The sequence below is a fragment of the Ranitomeya imitator genome, chromosome 2 (assembly GCF_032444005.1).
Source record: "Ranitomeya imitator isolate aRanImi1 chromosome 2, aRanImi1.pri, whole genome shotgun sequence".
Lineage (NCBI taxonomy): Eukaryota > Metazoa > Chordata > Amphibia > Anura > Dendrobatidae > Ranitomeya > Ranitomeya imitator.
The window spans coordinates 600,756,026-600,774,247 of NC_091283.1; the positions used below are offsets into that span (position 1 = coordinate 600,756,026).

The following is an 18,222-nucleotide window of genomic DNA, read 5'->3' on the forward strand; positions in this document are numbered from 1 at the left end:
TTTCGAGTACCACCAAGAATAAAATTGTCTGTCGTTCTTTTTAAGAGGATTGCCAAGTGTCTGTAGTGACATCACTGGATGTTTTCTCTCATCAGGTGGAGACCATTGCTGCAGGCCTCTTGGCTCTTGGCTTGAAAAAAGGAGAACGCCTGGGAATGTGGGGGCCAAATTCTTATGAATGGGTCGTTATGCAATATGCAACAGCGCAGGCTGGTCTTATATTGGTAAGACAAAGTTGTGCTCTCCTTATTTTGTATTTTTATTTATATAGACTTTTTGTAAACCATAACCAAGCACAATTAAATTGTTTTGTTTTCTTTTCATCATTTTATTTTTTCTGGCATCCATAAATGGGCTAAAATAACAAGTATGGCCTACGTCAGTGATGGGCAACCTTTTGAGCTTGGTGTGTCAAAATTCGCCAAAAAAACTAACATAACTTGGGTGGGGTGTCACCTTGAGAAAAAAAACATAATTTTGCGACATGTATAGTTTAAATAACAAATATGTATAATTATTTAACTTACCTGCTTAGTGACTTCTTTGTTCATCTGTCAGTTGGTTTCTTTTGTTGGTCTTGCTATTATTTAACTTGTGTGGGGTGCCGTGAACTAAGATAAGTGAGGGGGAGGGGGAATTCTTCCAGTGATGGCGAACCTGTGGCACTCCAGCTGTTGCAAAACTACAATTCCCATCATGTCTTCACAGCCAAAGCTTTTGCTTTGAATGGCCAGGCATGATGGGAATTGTAGTTTTGCAACAGCTGGACTGTCACAGGTTCGCCATCACTGATTTAGTGACTTTTTTGTTGCTGAATTTCATTGGCTAAATGTTCAATTGAAGGTTGGTATTTTGTACACTTCAAGCCCAAGCAAGCGCTACTAAGTTCATCTGTCAATCTGTTTCTTTTGTTGGTTTTGATATTATTTAATGCTGAGAATAAGGTCTCACAAAAGTAGGTGGAGGGAAAAATAGTGAGTAAAGCCATTGCTATATTTTTCAGGGTGCTAAAAGTGTCTGGTAACCTATTCCAGGCACTCCAAATTTCCTGTTCATAGTGGCACTCCTCTTGATTCTCCAAGCGGCACCTTTCTAGATTCTCAAGCTTTGACCTCAAGTCAACAAACACCTGAGCCCAGATGCTGTCCTGAAATTCTGCAAGTTGCATCTCCAAATCATCAATTTGCATCCACTGGAAACCATTTAATTCCAAACTACTGTAGACTACTACATCAGGATACTTAATTATTTTCATGGTCTGTTCTAGGCTTCTAAATTGATTAAATCTATCACTGAACTGGTCAAGTAACGAGTCTAAAACATGCTTGTACTTTATATGCAAGGGTTCCATTTCATTTTGTACAGCTGCACTGGCCTTCTCAAAATACTTTGTTACTCGAGGAAAATACTTATAAGTTTTAGTTTCTACATCTCGCTTGAAAATTTTAAGTTTACTTTCAAAAGCTTTTATGTATCCAAACATAACGTCAATACTTTTGCCAAAACCTTGTAGCTTTAAGTTCAATTCATTAATATGAACAGAAAGATCTGTAAAAAACATCAGGTTGTTGACCCACTTAGAATCATAGAGCTGAGGAAAGTTTCCCAGATCCTTATCCTCAAGAAATACCTTAATTTCTTCAAAGCACTCCACAAAGCGCTCAAGAACTTTGCCTCGGCTCAGCCATCTTACATTATTGTACATCAGCAGTCCACTGTAGGTGGAATCAACCTCCAGTAAAAGTGCAGAAAATTCTCGCTTGTGAAGGGGGCGAGCAGCTATTAAATTATTTTTGTAACAACTGACATTAAGTCGTTTAAGGCTACTTTCACACTAGCGTTTTCTGCAATCCGTCACAATGCGTCGTTTTGCAGAAAAAACGCATCCTGCAAAAGTGCTTGCAGGATGCGTTTTTTCCCCATAGACTTGCATTGACGACGCATTTGCGACGGATTGCGTCGTGCTTTTGCGGACCGTCGGGAGCAAAAAACGCTACATGTAACGTTTTTTGCTCCTGACAGACCGCTTTTTCCGACCGCGCATGCGCGGCCGGAACTCCGCCCCCACCTCCCCGCACCTTACAATGGGGCAGCGGATGCGCCGGAGAAATGCATCCTCTGCCTCCATTGTGCAATGCGTTAAACGCTAGCGTCGGAATCTCTCCCCGACGCATTGCGACGGAGATTCCGACGCTAGTGTAGAAGTAGCCTAAGTCAGTGAATCCTGCTTTGGCACATAAAGCCTCCTGATGGATAATGCAATGAAAAGGCACAATCGGATGTCCAATACCTTCCGTAAACAATTTAACAAATTCGACTTTTTTCCCCACCATGTTTGGTGCCCCATCTGTCGTCACTGACACAACTTTAGAGATATCAATGCTTAGGTCACAGAATGTTTGCATAACAACCTTACATATTTCACTTCCTGATGTACTTGTTGGCACTGATGCTAACTTTATCAACTCTTCTCTCATTGTGAGACCATCAGAATATCGACCAATAATGGCCAACTGAGCATCTGATGTGACATCAGTAGTTTCATCAAGAGAGATCGAAAAATATTTACAATTACTTATGTCTCTCTTTAATTGATGTTGTACGTTTGTGTTCAGTCTCATTATTCGGTCTTTTATGATATTTCTACTGAGTGGTAACTCAGATATTCTCTTAACCCCTTCCCGACCCATGACGCCACGTAGGCGTCATGAAAGTCGGTGCCAATCCGACCCATGACGCCTATGTGGCGTCATGGAAAGATCGCGTCCCTGCAGGCCGGGTGAAAGTGTTAACTCCCATTTCACCCGATCTGCAGGGACAGGGGGAGTGGTAGTTTAGCCCAGGGGGGGTGGCTTCACCCCCTCGTGGCTACGATCGCTCTGATTGGCTGTTGAAAGTGAAACTGCCAATCAGAGCGATTTGTAATATTTCACCTATTATAACGGGTGAAATATTACAATCCAGCCATGGCCGATGCTGAAATATCATCGGCCATGGCTGGAAATACTAATGTGCCCCCACCCCACCCCACCGATCGCCCCCGCAGCCCCCCGATCTGGCCGGTACACTGCTCCGGCTCCCCTCCGTCCAGTGCTCCGCTCCCCCCCCGTGCTCTTGTCCGCTCCCCCCGTGCTCCAATCACCCCCCCCCGTGCTCCAATCACCCCCCCTGCACTCCGATCCACACCCCCCGGTGCTCCGTTCCACCCCCCCGTGCTCCATTCCAGCCCCCCCGTGCTCCGTTCCAGCCCCCCCGTGCTCCGTTCCACCCCTCCCGCGCTCCGATTCCCCCCCCCGTGCTCCGATCCCCCCCCCGTGGTCTCCCCCCACCCCATCATACTTACCGATCCAGCCGGGGTCCCGTCCGTCTTCTCCCTGGGCGCCGCCATCTTCCAAAATGGCGGGCGCATGCGCAGTGCGCCCGCCGAATCTGCCGGCCGGCAGATTCGTTCCAAAGTGCATTTTGATCACTGAGATATAATCTATCTCAGTGATCAAAATAAAAAAAATAATAAATGACCCCCCCCCCTTTGTCACCCCCATAGGTAGGGACAATAAAAAAATAAAGACATTTTTTTTTTCCACTAATGTTAGAATAGGGTTAGGGTTAGGGGTAGGGTTAGGGGTAGGGTTAGGGCTAGGGGTAGGGTTAGGGCTAGGGTTAGGGTTTCGGTATGTACACACGTATTCTGGTCCTCTGCGGATTTTTCCGCTGCGGATTTGATAAATCCGCAGTGCTAAACCGCTGCGGATTTATGGCGGATTTACCGCGTTTTTTTCTGCGCATTTCACTGCGGTTTTACAACTGCGATTTTCTATTGGAGCAGTTGTAAAACCGCTGCGGAATCCGCACAAAAGAAGTGACATGCTGCGGAATGTAAACCGCTGCGTTTCCGTGCAGTTTTTCCGCAGCATGTGTACAGCGATTTTTGTTTCCCGTAGGTTTACATTGAACTGTAAACTCATGGGAAACTGCTGCTGATCCGCAGCGTTTTCCGCAGCGTGTGCACATACCTTTAGAATTAGGCTATGTGCACACGGTGCGGATTTGGCTGCGGATTCGCAGCAGTGTTCCATCAGGTTTACAGTACCATGTAAACATATGGAAAGCCAAATCCGCTGTGCCCATGGTGCGGAAAATACCGCGCGGAAACGCTGCATTGTATTTTCCGCAGCATGTCAATTCTTTGTGCGGATTCCGCAGCGAATTACACCTGTTCCTCAATAGGAATCCGCAGGTGAAATCCGCACAAAAAACACTGGAAATCCGCGGAAAATCCGCAGGTAAAACGCAGTGCCTTTTACCCGCGGATTTTTCAAAAATGGTGCGGAAATATCTCACACGAATCCGCAACGTGGGCACATAGCCTTAGGGTTAGGGTTGGAATTAGGGTTGTGGTTAGGGTTAGGGGTGTGTTGGGGTTAGGGTTGTGGTTAGGGGTGTGTTGCGGTTAGGGTTGTGATTAGGGTTATGGCTACAGTTGGGATTAGAGTTAGGGGTGTGTTGGGGTTAGTGTTGGAGGTAGAATTGAGGGGTTACCACTGTTTAGGCACATCAGGGGTCTCCAAACGCAACATGGCGCCACCATTGATTCCAGCCAATCTCGTATTCAAAAAGTCAAATGGTGCTACCTCACATCCGAGCCCTGAAGTGTGCCCAAACAGTGGTTTACCCCCACATATGGGGTACCAGCATACTCAGGACAAACTGCGCAACAATTACTGGGGTCCAATTTCTCCTGTTACCCTTGTGAATCTAAAAAAATGCTTGCTAAAACATAATTTTTGAGGAAAGAAAAATGATTTTTTATTTTCACGGCTCTGCGTTGTAAACGTCTGTGAAGCACTTGGGGGTTCAAAGTGCTCACCACATATCTAGATAAGTTCCTTGGGGGGTCTAGTTTCTAAAATGGGGTCACTTGTGGGGGTTTCTACTGTTTAGGCACACCAGGGGCTCTGCAAACGCAACGTGACACCCGTAGACCATTCCATCAAAGTCTGCATTTCAAAAGTCACTACTTCCCTTCTGAGCCCCGACGTGTGCCCAAACAGTGGTTTACCCCCACTCATGGGGTATCAGCGTATTCAGGAGAAACTGGACAACAACTTTTGGGGTCCAATTTCTCCTGTAACCCTTGGGAAAATAAATAATTCTGGGCTAAATAATTATTTTTGAGGAAAGAAAACGTATTTATTATTTTCACGGCTCTGCATTATAAACTTCTATGAAGCGCTTGGGGGTTCAAAGTGCTCACCACACATCTAGATAAGTTCCTTTCGGGGTCTAGTTTCCAAAATGGAGTCACTTGTGGGGGGTTTCTACTGTTAAGCCACATCAGGGGCTCTGCAAACGCAACGTGACGCCCACAGAGCATTCCATCAAAGTCTGCATTTCAAAACGTCACTACTTCACTTCCGAGCCTCGGCATGTGCCCAAACAGTGGTTTACCCCCACATATGGGGTATCAGCGTACTCAGGAGAAACTGGACAACAACTTTTGGGGTCCAATTTCTTCTGTAACCCTTGGGAAAATAAAAAATTCTGGGCTAAATAATTATTTTTGAGGAAAGAAAACGTATTTATTATTTTCACGGCTCTGCATTATAAACTTCTATGAAGCACTTGGGGGTTCAAAGTGCTCACCACACATCTAGATAAGTTCCTTTGGGGGTCTAGTTTCCAAAATGGGGTCACTTGTGGGGGGTTTCTACTGTTAAGCCACATCAGGGGCTCTGCAAACGCAACGTGACGCCCACAGAGCATTCCATCAAAGTCTGCATTTCAAAACGTCACTACTTCACTTCCGAGCCCCGGCATGTGCCCAAACAGTGATTTACCCCCACATATGGGGTATCAGCGTACTCAGGAGAAACTGGACAACAACTTTTGGGGTCAAATTTCTCCTGTTACCCTTGGGAAAATAAAAAATTGCAGGCTAAAAGATCATTTTTGAGAAAATAATTTTTTTTTTTTATTTTCATGGCTCTGCGTTATAAACTTCTGTGAAGCACTTGGGGGTTCAAAGTCCTCACCACACATCTAGATTAGTTCCTTTGGGGGTCTAGTTTCCAAAATGGTGTCATTTCTGGGGGATCTCCAATGTTTAGGCACACAGGGGCTCTCCAAACGTGACATGGTGTCCGCTAATGATTGGAGCTAATTTTCCATTTAAAAAGCCAAATGGCGTGCCATCCCTTCCGAGCCCTGCCGTGCGCCCAAACAGTGGTTTACCCCCACATATGGGGTATCCGCATACTCAGGACAAACTGGACAACAATATTTGGGGTCCAATTTCTCCTATTATCCTTGGCAAAATAGGAAATTCCAGGCTAAAAAATCATTTTTGAGGAAAGAAAAATTATTTTTTATTTTCATGGCTCTGCGTTATAAACTTCTGTGAAGCACCTGGGGGTTTAAAGTGCTCAATATGCATCTAGATAAGTTCCTTGGGGGGTCTAGTTTCCAAAATGGGGTCACTTGTGGGGGAGCTCCAATGTTTAGGCACACAGGGGCTCTCCAAACGCGACATGGTGTCCGCTAACAATTGGAGCTAATTTTCCATTCAAAAAGTCAAATGGCGCGCCTTCCCTTCCGAGCCCTGCAGAGTGCCCAAACAGTGGTTTACCCCCACATATGAGGTATCGGCGTACTCGGGAGAAATTGCCCAACAAATTTTATGATCCATTTTATCCTACTGCCCATGTGAAAATGAAAAAATTGAGGCGAAAATAATTTTTTGTGAAAAAAAAGTACTTTTTCATTTTTACAGATCAATTTGTGAAGCACCTGAGGGTTTAAAGTGCTCACTAGGCATCTAAATAAGTTCCTTGGGGGGTCTAGTTTCCAAAATGGGGTCACTTGTGGGGGAGCGCCAATGTTTAGGCACACAGGAGCTATCCAAACGCGACATGGTGTCCGCTAACGATGGAAATAATTTTTCATTCAAAAAGTCAAATGGCGCTCCTTCCCTTCCGAGCCTTACCATGTGCCCAAACAGTGGTTTACCCCCACATGTGAGGTATTGGTGTACTCAGGAGAAATTGCCCAACACATTTTAGGATCCATTTTATCCTGTTGCCCATGTGAAAATGAAAAAATTGAGGCTAAAAGAATTTTTTTGTGAAAAAAAGTACTTTTTAATTTTTACGGATCAATTTGTGAAGCACCTGGGGGTTCAAAGTGCTCACTATGCATCTAGATAAGTCTAGTTTCCAAAATGGGGTCACTTGTGGGGGAGCTCCAATTTTTAGGCACACGGGGGCTTTCCAAACGTGACATGGTGTCCGCTAAAGAGTGGAGCCAATTTTTGATTCAAAAAGTCAAATGGCGCTCCTTCCCTTCAAAGCCCTGCCGTGCGCCCAAACAGTGGTTTACCCCCACATATGAGGTATCAGCGTACTCAGGACAAATTGGACAACAACTTTCGTGGTTCAGTTTCTCCTTTTACCATTGGGAAAATAAAAAAATTGTTGCTAAAAGATAATTTTTGTGACTAAAAAGTTAAATGTTCATTTTTTCCTTCCATGTTGCTTCTGCTGCTGTGAAGCACCTGAAGGGTTAATAAACTTCTTGAATGTGGTTTTGAGTACCTTGAGGGGTGCAGTTTTTAGAATGGTGTCACTTTTGGGTATTTTCAGCCATATAGACCCCTCAAACTGACTTCAAATGTGAGGTGGTCCCTAAAAAAAATGGTTTTGTAAATTTCGTTGTAAAAATGAGAAATCGCTGGTCAAATTTTAACCCTTATAACTTCCTAGCAAAAAAAAATTTTGTTTCCAAAATTGTGCTGATGTAAAGTAAACATGTGGGAAATGTTATTTATTAACTATTTTGTGTCACATAACTCTCTGGTTTAACAGAATAAAAATTCAAAATGTGAAAATTGCGAAATTTTCAAAATTTTCGCCAAATTTCCGTTTTTATCACAAATAAACGCAGAATTTATTGACCTAAATTTACCACTAACATGAAGCCCAATATGTCACGAAAAAACAATCTCAGAACCGCTAGGATCCGTTGAAGCGTTCCTGAGTTATTACCTCATAAAGGGACACTGGTCAGAATTGCAAAAAACGGCAAGGTCTTTAAGGTCAAAATAGGCTGGGTCATGAAGGGGTTAATAATTGCATCTTTATTCTGCATATCATGAAATAGAACTGGTGCACATCTTAAGAGAGTTTCTTTAATAAATTCTCCCTCACTGAGTGCTTTTCCATGCTGAGCTATGGAGTGAGCAATGCTTAGACTTGCAGATGTTAAATTTGTAGAGCTTTTTACAAATTTAAGGATGGAACTACATTGGCTCTTATGAAGGTGTAGCTGCCTGGAAATGTATTCCTTCCTTTCATCCTCACTTGTTTTCAAGAGCTGGGAATGATTAGTTTCAAAATGTCTATTTATATTCCACGTTCTGCTTACTACCGTTTCACTACAATGATCTGCCATTTTTTTCTATAATGCCATACATCTCAGTCCATGTCTCTTGAAAGGGTCGGCTACTGCTACTACCACTCCCTTTACTTAACTTTGTTTTTTTATTTTGTGGCTTCTCCATGAGAGGGGTAGTGAGAGAAGATTTATAGTTAGCCCTGCAGGCAATTAGGGGTTAACTAACCTAACTGACCATATGATGGCACATGTAACTTTTAGGAAAGGGCAGAGTTAATAAGCAGAAATAGGGGTTAATAAGGATGCACAACAGTAATGGTGGTGAAATGGAGTCTGTACTATGCTGCAAGATGGCGTTCCTTTTTAAATTAATGGCGGGAAACGGCACCCATAGCACAGGCCTCTTCCAGCCTCCCCCTCACTTATCTCAGTAATGGCCAATGACAATCACAGGGCCTGCAGACAGCAATCACAGGGCCTCCAGACAGCAATCACAGGGCCTCCAGACAGCAATCACAGGGCCTCCAGACAGCGATCACCTCAGGCCTCAGAAGTGCGTCCCCCGTGGCATTGCGCTGCTCCCTGCTGCGCCAGCCGGCAGTTCGGGCCTACTGGAAGTCTCGGGCCTAGACGCTCTGCGCCGGAGCTCTGTTGTTTGGGCCTACAGACCTCCGGCACAGACCTCCTGCATGGCATCCGATCCGATAACAAATCGGAACGGCTTGCCATGCTAAAGGATGCTTAATTCCTATGGGGCCGCGGCCGGCGGCCGCGTGCCACTGAAAATGACTACGCGTGTCAGCACTGACACGGGTGTCATAGGTTCGCCATCACTGGCCTACGCTGTCCCCTGTGCTCCAGGATTGACTCTATGGTGTCTTGTGGTCTCTGCTTACATCATTGCAGCTAATCACTGTCTGCAGCATGGAAGGCCATATGTATAGCATGTCATCATTACACCAAGTGGGTCAGTGATGTAAACTGAGACAACAAAAGGATCACGGGACAGTCAGTGCTAGAATTGAGGAGAAAACTATGAGCATATGTGGTACTTTAGCTCCTCTCTACCTGCAAGAAAAATTCCTGAAAACACCCTTAAAGGGAAACCATCCATTTTGAATTGCTATGCTATCTGTGGACAAACTGAATGTGTCAGCTCTGAGAAATCAATTTAACACCACATGGAAATCCGTATTCTGATGTGTCAGCACTGAGAAGTTAAGCTTGACACGGCATACAAATTGGAATACTTTGGGGGCATGCATGTGTGAGAAGACAGCAGGCACGTAGGATGCAGTAACGGAACGTAGTCAGAGCAAGGGTTATCGGGGGATTTAATTCTACAGTGGATACTCCACGCAAGGAGAAGTAGGGGGAAATTTTCAAAAATACAAATTACTGCAACTTGGAACACAGTAGTAAAACAAGTAACTGAGACAATATGTTCAGAGGAAATAGACCTATCAATCCGACGCAGTCCTCAGTGTATTCCCTGGGTGCAAACGGTGGCGTCAAGTCAATGGCGCTGTGGAAATTCGGCGTTGTCCTGGAGAGGATGGCGTCTTGGGTCCTGTTGTGGGCGATGTTTCCTTGTGGTCCTGATGCCGGTTTTGGGCTCGGAAGGAGAAGGAACACAGGCAATGTCTCTGTCCTGCACGGCGGTTTCCCCTATGTGGGGTCTGGATAAAGTTCATAATGGGTGGTTCGACTCTCCGGTCTGCATGGGCGCGAGGCTATGTCCCATACACGGGCCCTTTGTCTCAGTCAGCGGTGTCAACAATATCGGTACATGGCTCTGACGACAGTCTCCGTTTATCGCCATCTGGCCTTCAAGTCTTAGGCCTGCTCTCTCACGACACTCTGCACTAGGAGTACCTACACTGACCTCTTGAGCACTGCACGTACCCGCCGTAGCTGTCAGATTACTCGCACGCTGCAATTCCCTCAGCTAAGCTATGCCCCCTCTTCTCAACTGCCGGGAACAGTCCAGGCCCTTAAGCTTTCCCCCTGCAACATAGGTGACAGCCCCAACGGTTCCGGACCCATCAGAGTGTGTGTGTGTGTGTATGTGTATATATATACATATATATATATATATATATATATATATATATATATATATATATATATATATATGAGAGAGAGAGAGAGAGATAGATAATCTATATATAACTGTTTCAAAGCGGTTTATGATCCATGTAGACCTGGACATTTGTATATCTCCTGGCTCTTACTGAAACCTGGATCCAGCAGTCAGACACCACCGCTGCTGCTGCTCTTTCATATGGTGGACTACACTTTTCTCATACCCCAAGATCAGACAACCGAGCAAGTGGAGGCGTTGGTCTGCTCCTTTCACCCAAATGTACCTTCCAAGTTATCCCCCAAGTACCCTCACTTGTCTTCCCTTCCTTTGAGGTCCATGTGGTCAGACTCTATGTCCCCTTCTCCATGCGAGTGGCGGTGGTGTATCGTCCTCCCGGCTCCTCTCATCAATTCCTGGATCACTTTGCCACCTGGCTTCCACACTTTCTCTCCTGTGACACCCCCACCCTTATCATGGGTGATTTCAACATCCCCATTGCCTCTCCCCTCTCCCCTCTCCCCATCTGCTTCTCACCTTTTATCTCTATCCTCCTCTTTCGGCCTCTCGCAGCATACTAACTCTCCAACACATGAAGATGGAAACTCCCTTGACTTGGTCTTCTCCCGGCTTTACTCAGTGGATGATTTCACAAACTCCCCTCTCCCACTCTCTGACCACAACCTTCTTTCATTCTCTATCAAGAACTGCCATCCCGCTCAGGTCACCCCCACTTTTCACACTTATAGAAAAATACAGGCCATTAACACCCAGAAACTTATGAAGAACTTGCAGTCCTCATTGGCCCCAATCTTCTCCATCTCATGTCCTGATTCTGCTCTGAAGCATTACAATGAAACCCTGCAAAGTGCTCTGGATGAAGCTGCTCCTCCTATACATAAAACAACTCAGCACAGACGGCGACAACCGTGGCACACGCTGCAAACACGTTTCCTGCAGCGGTGCTCCAGGTGCGCAGAACGTCTGTGGAGAAAATCTAATCTACTCGAAGATTTCATCCATTATAAGTTCATGCTAAAGACATATAATTCTGCCCTTCACCTCTCCAAACAAACTTACTTCAACACCCTTATCACCTCCCTGTCCAATAACCCTAAACGTCTCTTTGACACGTTCCAGTCCCTACTCAACCCAAGAGAGCAGGCCCCAACCACGGATCTCCGTGCTGACGATCTGGCCAATTACTTCAAAGAAAAAATTGACCACATTCGACAGGAAATCATCTCCCAATCTCTTCATACCATGCACTGTCCTCCCTCTCCCACTGCATCTAGTTCACTCTCTGACTTTGAAGCAGTTACAGAAGAAGAAGTAAGCAGGCTCCTTGCATCTTCTCGCCCGACCACTTGCACCAGTGACCCCATTCCGTCACATCTCCTCCAGTCCCTTTCCCCGGCTGTCACCTCTCACCTAACAAAAATATTCAACCTTTCCCTCACTTCCGGTATTTTTCCCTCCTCATTTAAGCATGCCATCATACATCCATTACTTAAAAAACCATCCCTCGATCAAAACTGTGCCGCTAATTATAGACCTGTCTCTAATCTTCCCTTCATCTCTAAACTCCTCGAACGCCTGGTCCACTCCCGTCTTACCCGCTATCTCTCAGATAACTCTCTTCTCGACCCTCTTCAATCTGGCTTCCGCTCTTTACACTCTACTGAAACTGCCCTCACTAAAGTCTCTAATGACCTACTAACAGCTAAATCTAATGGTCACTACTCCATGCTAATTCTCTTGGATCTCTCTGCAGCATTCGATACTGTGGATCATCAGCTCCTCCTCACTATGCTCCGATCCATCGGCCTCAAGGACACCGTTCTCTCCTGGTTCTCCTCCTATCTCTCTGACCGATCCTTCACTGTATGTTTTGCTGGTTCCTCCTCCTCTCACCTTCCCCTTACTGTTGGGGTTCCTCAAGGATCAGTCCTAGGCCCCCTCCTCTTCTCGTTGTATACTGCCCCTATCGGACAAACAATCAGTAGATTTGGTTTCCAGTACCATCTCTATGCTGACGACACCCAAGTTTACACCTCTTCTCCTGTTGTCACGCCGACCTTTTTAGAAAACACCAGTGATTGTCTTACCGCTGTCTCTAACATCATGTCCTCCCTCTATCTGAAACTAAACCTGTCAAAAACTGAACTCCTCGTGTTCTCTCCCTCTACTAACCTACCTTTGCCTGACATTGCCATCTCCGTGTGCGGTTCCACCATTACTCCAAAGCAACATGCCCGCTGCCTTGGGGTCATCCTTGATTCTGACCTTTCATTCACCCCCCACATCCGATCACTGGCTCGCTCTTCTTACCTGCATCTCAAAAACATTTCTAGAATTCGCCCTTTTCTTACTTTCGACTCTGCAAAAACTCTTACTGTTTCACTTATTCATTTTCGTCTGGACTTTTGTAACTCTCTACTAATCGGCCTCCCTCTTACCAAACTTTCCCCGCTCCAATCTGTCCTGAATGCTGCTGCCAGGATCATATTCCTCACCAACCGTTACACTGATGCCTCTACCTTGTGCCAGTCATTACACTGGCTACCCATCCACTCCAGAATCCAGTACAAAACTACTACCCTCACCCACAAAGCACTCCATGGCTCTGCACCACCCTACATCTCCTCTCTGGTCTCAGTCTACCACCCTACCCGTGCCCTCCGCTCCGCTAATGACCTCAGGTTAGCATCCTCAATAATCAGAACCTCCCACTCCCGTCTCCAAGACTTTACACGTGCTGCGCCGATTCTTTGGAATGCACTACCTAGGTTAATACGATTAATCCCCAATCCCCACAGTTTTAAGCGTACCCTAAAAACTCATTTGTTCAGACTGGCCTACCGCCTCAATGCATTAACCTAACGATCCCTGTGTGGCCTATTTAAAAAAAAAAAAAAAATCAGGTTCCTCGCATCATGTTCTCATTCACTTTATGCAGTTAATAGCCCTCTGTGTCTGTACTGTTACATACTTAGGCAGTTAACTGGTTCATGCAGCTTTACATGAACACCCGAGCCTTACACTATGGCCGGTCCGAATAACTAAAGCAATTGTTACCATCCACCTCTCGTGTCTCCCCTTTTCCTCATAGTTTGTAAGCTTGCGAGCAGGGCCCTCATTCCTCCTGGTATCTGTTTTGAACTGTATTTCTGTTATGCTGTAATGTCTATTGTCTGTACAAGTCCCCTCTATAATTTGTAAAGCGCTGCGGAATATGTTGGCGCTATATAAATAAAAATTATTATTATTATTATTATATATCTAATTAACGCTGCTGGTGATTAAACTAAAGTAAATAGTGACAACATTCAATAGCGAATTACATAGAAACGAAGTGCTGCGTGTGGTAATGTGGGGGGCGGAGCCTCGTGTGGTAATGTGTGAGGACGGAGCCTCGTGTCGTAATGTGGGGGGATGAAACCTCGTGTGGTAATGTGTGAGGACGGAGCCTCGTGTGGTAATGTGTGAGGACAGAGCCTCGCGTGGTAATGTGTGAGGACAGAGCCTCGCGTGGTAATAGGTGGGGGCGGGATTATGTGTGGTGATGTGGTGGGGGCGGAGCTACTGTGCAGGGGGCGGGATTAGCAATTAATCACGATGCTAGATATATATATATATATATATATATATATATATATATATATATATACATATATACTAGATTGTGGCCCGATTCTAACGCATCGGGTATTCGAGAATATGCATGTCCCCGTAGTATATGGGCAATGATGATTCCAGAATTCGCGGCAGACTGTGCCCGTCGCTGATTGGTTGAGGCAACCTTTATGACATCATCGTCGCCATGGCAACCATTATGACATCTACATCGATACTGTGCCTGTCGCTGATTGGTCGAGGCGAATTCGCGGCATACTGTGCCCATCGCTGATTGGTCGAGGCAACCTTTATGACATCATCGTCGCCATGCTGTGCCCGTCGAGGCCTGGCAGCCTCGACCAATCAGAGACGCGGGATTTCCAGGACAGACAGACAGATACAGACAGACACAGACAGACAGAAAAACCCTTAGACAATTATATATATAGATAGATATCTAATATATAAAGCTGAATGTGTGTGTGTGTGTGTACAGTATGTGTGTATGTCCGGGATTGGCATCTGCACCGTCGCAGCTACAGCCACAAAATTTTGCAGTCACACGTCTGGACCCTGAGAGCGTCATGTTATGAAGCAAAATTTTAACCCCGCGCATTCCAATTCACCAAACAATTTTGCCCCTATCTACATAATGGGGAAAAAGTGAAAGGAAAAGTGTTGGAGGCCAATTGACAGCTGCCAGATGTGATCAAGGGGGACTTAAAGAGTGAGAGCGATGGCGCCAAAGAGTATATACCGTACAGTTGCTAAGGTGGGGCCCCGACATGGGATACTCACCACACACGGGGATATGAACACACACACAAAATGCGCCACACACTACTACGTGCTTGAACAAATATCACCCTCAGCACACATTTCACCACACATACACCAACCTCGCCACATAAAAGTCGAAACACAAAAGTCGCCGCTTAACTCGCCACGCGCAAAACTCGCCACCTGCAAAACTAGGCTCACGCAAAGCTTGCCACACGTGCAAAACTCACCTCATGGAAAATTCGCCACACGCAAAACTTGCACACGCGGAAAAATTGCCACATGCACAAAAGTTGCATCACATGCAAAAGTTGCCTCGCACAAAACTTGCACATACTCAAAATGCACCGCACATAAAACTCGCCACGCGCAAAACTCGCCCTGCGCAAAACTTCCTGCACACAACTTGCTACACTAACCTGTCTCATGCAACTCGACACACAAAAAGTTACTACACGCATGTCGCCACACAAAACTCAACACACAACTTGACACATGAAACTCGCCCTTAAAACACACACAAGTCTGGTATTATCCTTCAAAAATTAAAATCTAATAAGCAGACTAACTACAAGAGCAACAACTGTACCATATAGGAAATACGGCAGCTGTCAGTCACATGACCTGTCTATTATGTGTATGTGTGAGATAATATATACTGCCAGGGGGGAGGGCTTCCTGTTGGCTGGGGATTTATAAGGCTGCCAATTTAGCTTACAAATACTGAGGTAAATATACTGAGCAAATATCGTGTGAACGCGGTCTAATACAGGAGGAGATGACACACATATATACTATATACAGGAGGAGATGACACACAGATATATACTATATACAGGAGATGACACACAGGTATATACTATATACAGGGGAGATGACACACGTATATAATATATACAGGAGGAGATGACACACATATATACAGGGGAGATGATACACAGGTATATACTATATACAGGAGGAGATGACACTGGTATATACTATACACAGGGGAGATGACACACAGGTACAGTGGGGCAAAAAAGTATTTAGTCAGTCAGCAATAGTGCAAGTTCCACCACTTAAAAAGATGAGAGGCGTCTGTAATTTACATCATAGGTAGACCTCAACTATGGGAGACAAACTGAGAAAAAAAAATCCAGAAAATCACATTGTCTGTTTTTTTATCATTTTATTTGCGTATTATGGTGGAAAATAAGTATTTGGTCAGAAACAAAATTTCATCTCAATACTTTGTAATATATCCTTTGTTGGCAATGACAGAGGTCAAACGTTTTCTGTAAGTCTTCACAAGGTTGCCACACACTGTTGTTGGTATGTTGGCCCATTCCTCCATGCAGATCTCCTCTAGAGCAGTGATGTTTTTGGCTTTTCGCTTGGCAACACGGACTTTCAACTCCCTCCAAAGGTTTTCTATAGGGTTGAGATCTGGAGACTGGCTAGGCCACTCCAGGACCTTGAAATGCTTCTTACGAAGCCACTCCTTCGTTGCCCTGGCGGTGTGCTTTGGATCATTGTCATGTTGAAAGACCCAGCCACGTTTCATCTTCAATGCCCTTGCTGATGGAAGGAGGTTTGCACTCAAAATCTCACGATACATGGCCCCATTCATTCTTTCATGTACCCGGATCAGTCGTCCTGGCCCCTTTGCAGAGAAACAGCCCCAAAGCATGATGTTTCCACCACCATGCTTTACAGTAGGTATGGTGTTTGATGGATGCAACTCAGTATTCTTTTTCCTCCAAACACGACAAGTTGTGTTTCTACCAAACAGTTCCAGTTGGTTTCATCAGACCATAGGACATTCTCCCAAAACTCCTCTGGATCATCCAAATGCTCTCTAGCAAACTTCAGACGGGACCGGACATCTACTGGCTTAAGCAGTGGGACACGTCTGGCACTGCAGGATCTGAGTCCATGGTGGCGTAGTGTGTTACTTATGGTAGGCCTTGTTACATTGGTCCCAGCTCTCTGCAGTTCATTCACTAAGGCTGCCAATTTAGCTTACAAATACTGAGGTAAATATACTGAGCAAATATCGTGTGAACGCGGTCTAATACAGGAGGAGATGACACACATATATACTATATACAGGAGGAGATGACACACAGATATATACTATATACAGGAGATGACACACAGGTATATACTATATACAGGGGAGATGACACACGTATATAATATATACAGGAGGAGATGACACACATATATACAGGGGAGATGATACACAGGTATATACTATATACAGGAGGAGATGACACTGGTATATACTATATACAGGGGAGATGACACAGATATATACAGGAGCAGATGACACACAGGTATATACTATATACAGGAGGAGATGACACATAGATATATACTATATACAGGAGCAGATGACACACGTATATACTATATACAGGAGAAGATGACACACAGATATATACTATATACAGGGGAGATGACACACATACTGTATATACTATATACAGGGGAGATGACACACAGGTATATACTATATACAGGGGAGATGACATACAGGTATATACTATATATAAGGGACATGACAAACGTATATACTGAGGGGAAAATGAGGGGTGTGAGTGCAAAATGAGAGGAGTGAGGGAAAATAGTGGAGTGATCGGAAAATGACAGATGTGAGGTTGAAATGACAAGTGTTAGGGGGAATGAGAGGAGTGAGGGGGAAAATATGAGGTGTAAGGGAGAAAATGAGAGATGTGAGGGGGAAAATGAGAGGCGTGATGGGAAAATAAGAGAAGTGAGGTGCTATAACTAACCACAGATACTACTATGCCCAGGCAATGCCGGGCTCTTCAGCTAATATATATATATATACTAGCTGAAGAGCCCGGCGTTGCCTGGGCATAGTAAATATCTGTGGTTAGTTATAGCACCTCACTTCTCTTATTTTCACATCACGCCTCTCATTTTCCCAATCACATCTTTCATTTTCACTTCACACCTCTCATTTTCACCTCATCACCTCAGTATATACATGTTTGTCATCTCCCTTATATATAGTATACATCTGTATGTCATCTCCTGTATATAGTATATACCTGTATGTCATCTCCCCTGTATATAGTATATACCTGCTGTGTGTCATCTCCCCTATATATAGTATATACCTGAATGTCATCTCCTTCTATATATAGTATATACCTGTATGACATCTCCTCCTGTATATAGTATATACCTGTGTGTCATCTCCTCCTGTATATAGTATATACCTGTGTGTCATCTCCTCCTGTATATAGTATATACCTGCATGTCATCTCCTCCTGTATATAGTATATACCTGTAGGTCATCTCCTACTGTATATAGTATATACCTGTATGTCATCTCCTCC

General features: G+C 44.8%; 1 protein-coding gene across 1 annotated transcript in view; it reads left to right on the forward strand.

The window, feature by feature from the left end:
* The window catches only part of ACSF2 (acyl-CoA synthetase family member 2), a 204,648-nt gene that overhangs the window by 61,203 nt on the left and 125,223 nt on the right, over positions 1–18,222 (forward strand). Inside the window, exon 3 of the mRNA XM_069752397.1 lies at positions 96–224. Coding sequence (XP_069608498.1) covers positions 96–224 — 129 coding nt within the window. The remainder of the gene's footprint in view (positions 1–95; positions 225–18,222) is intronic.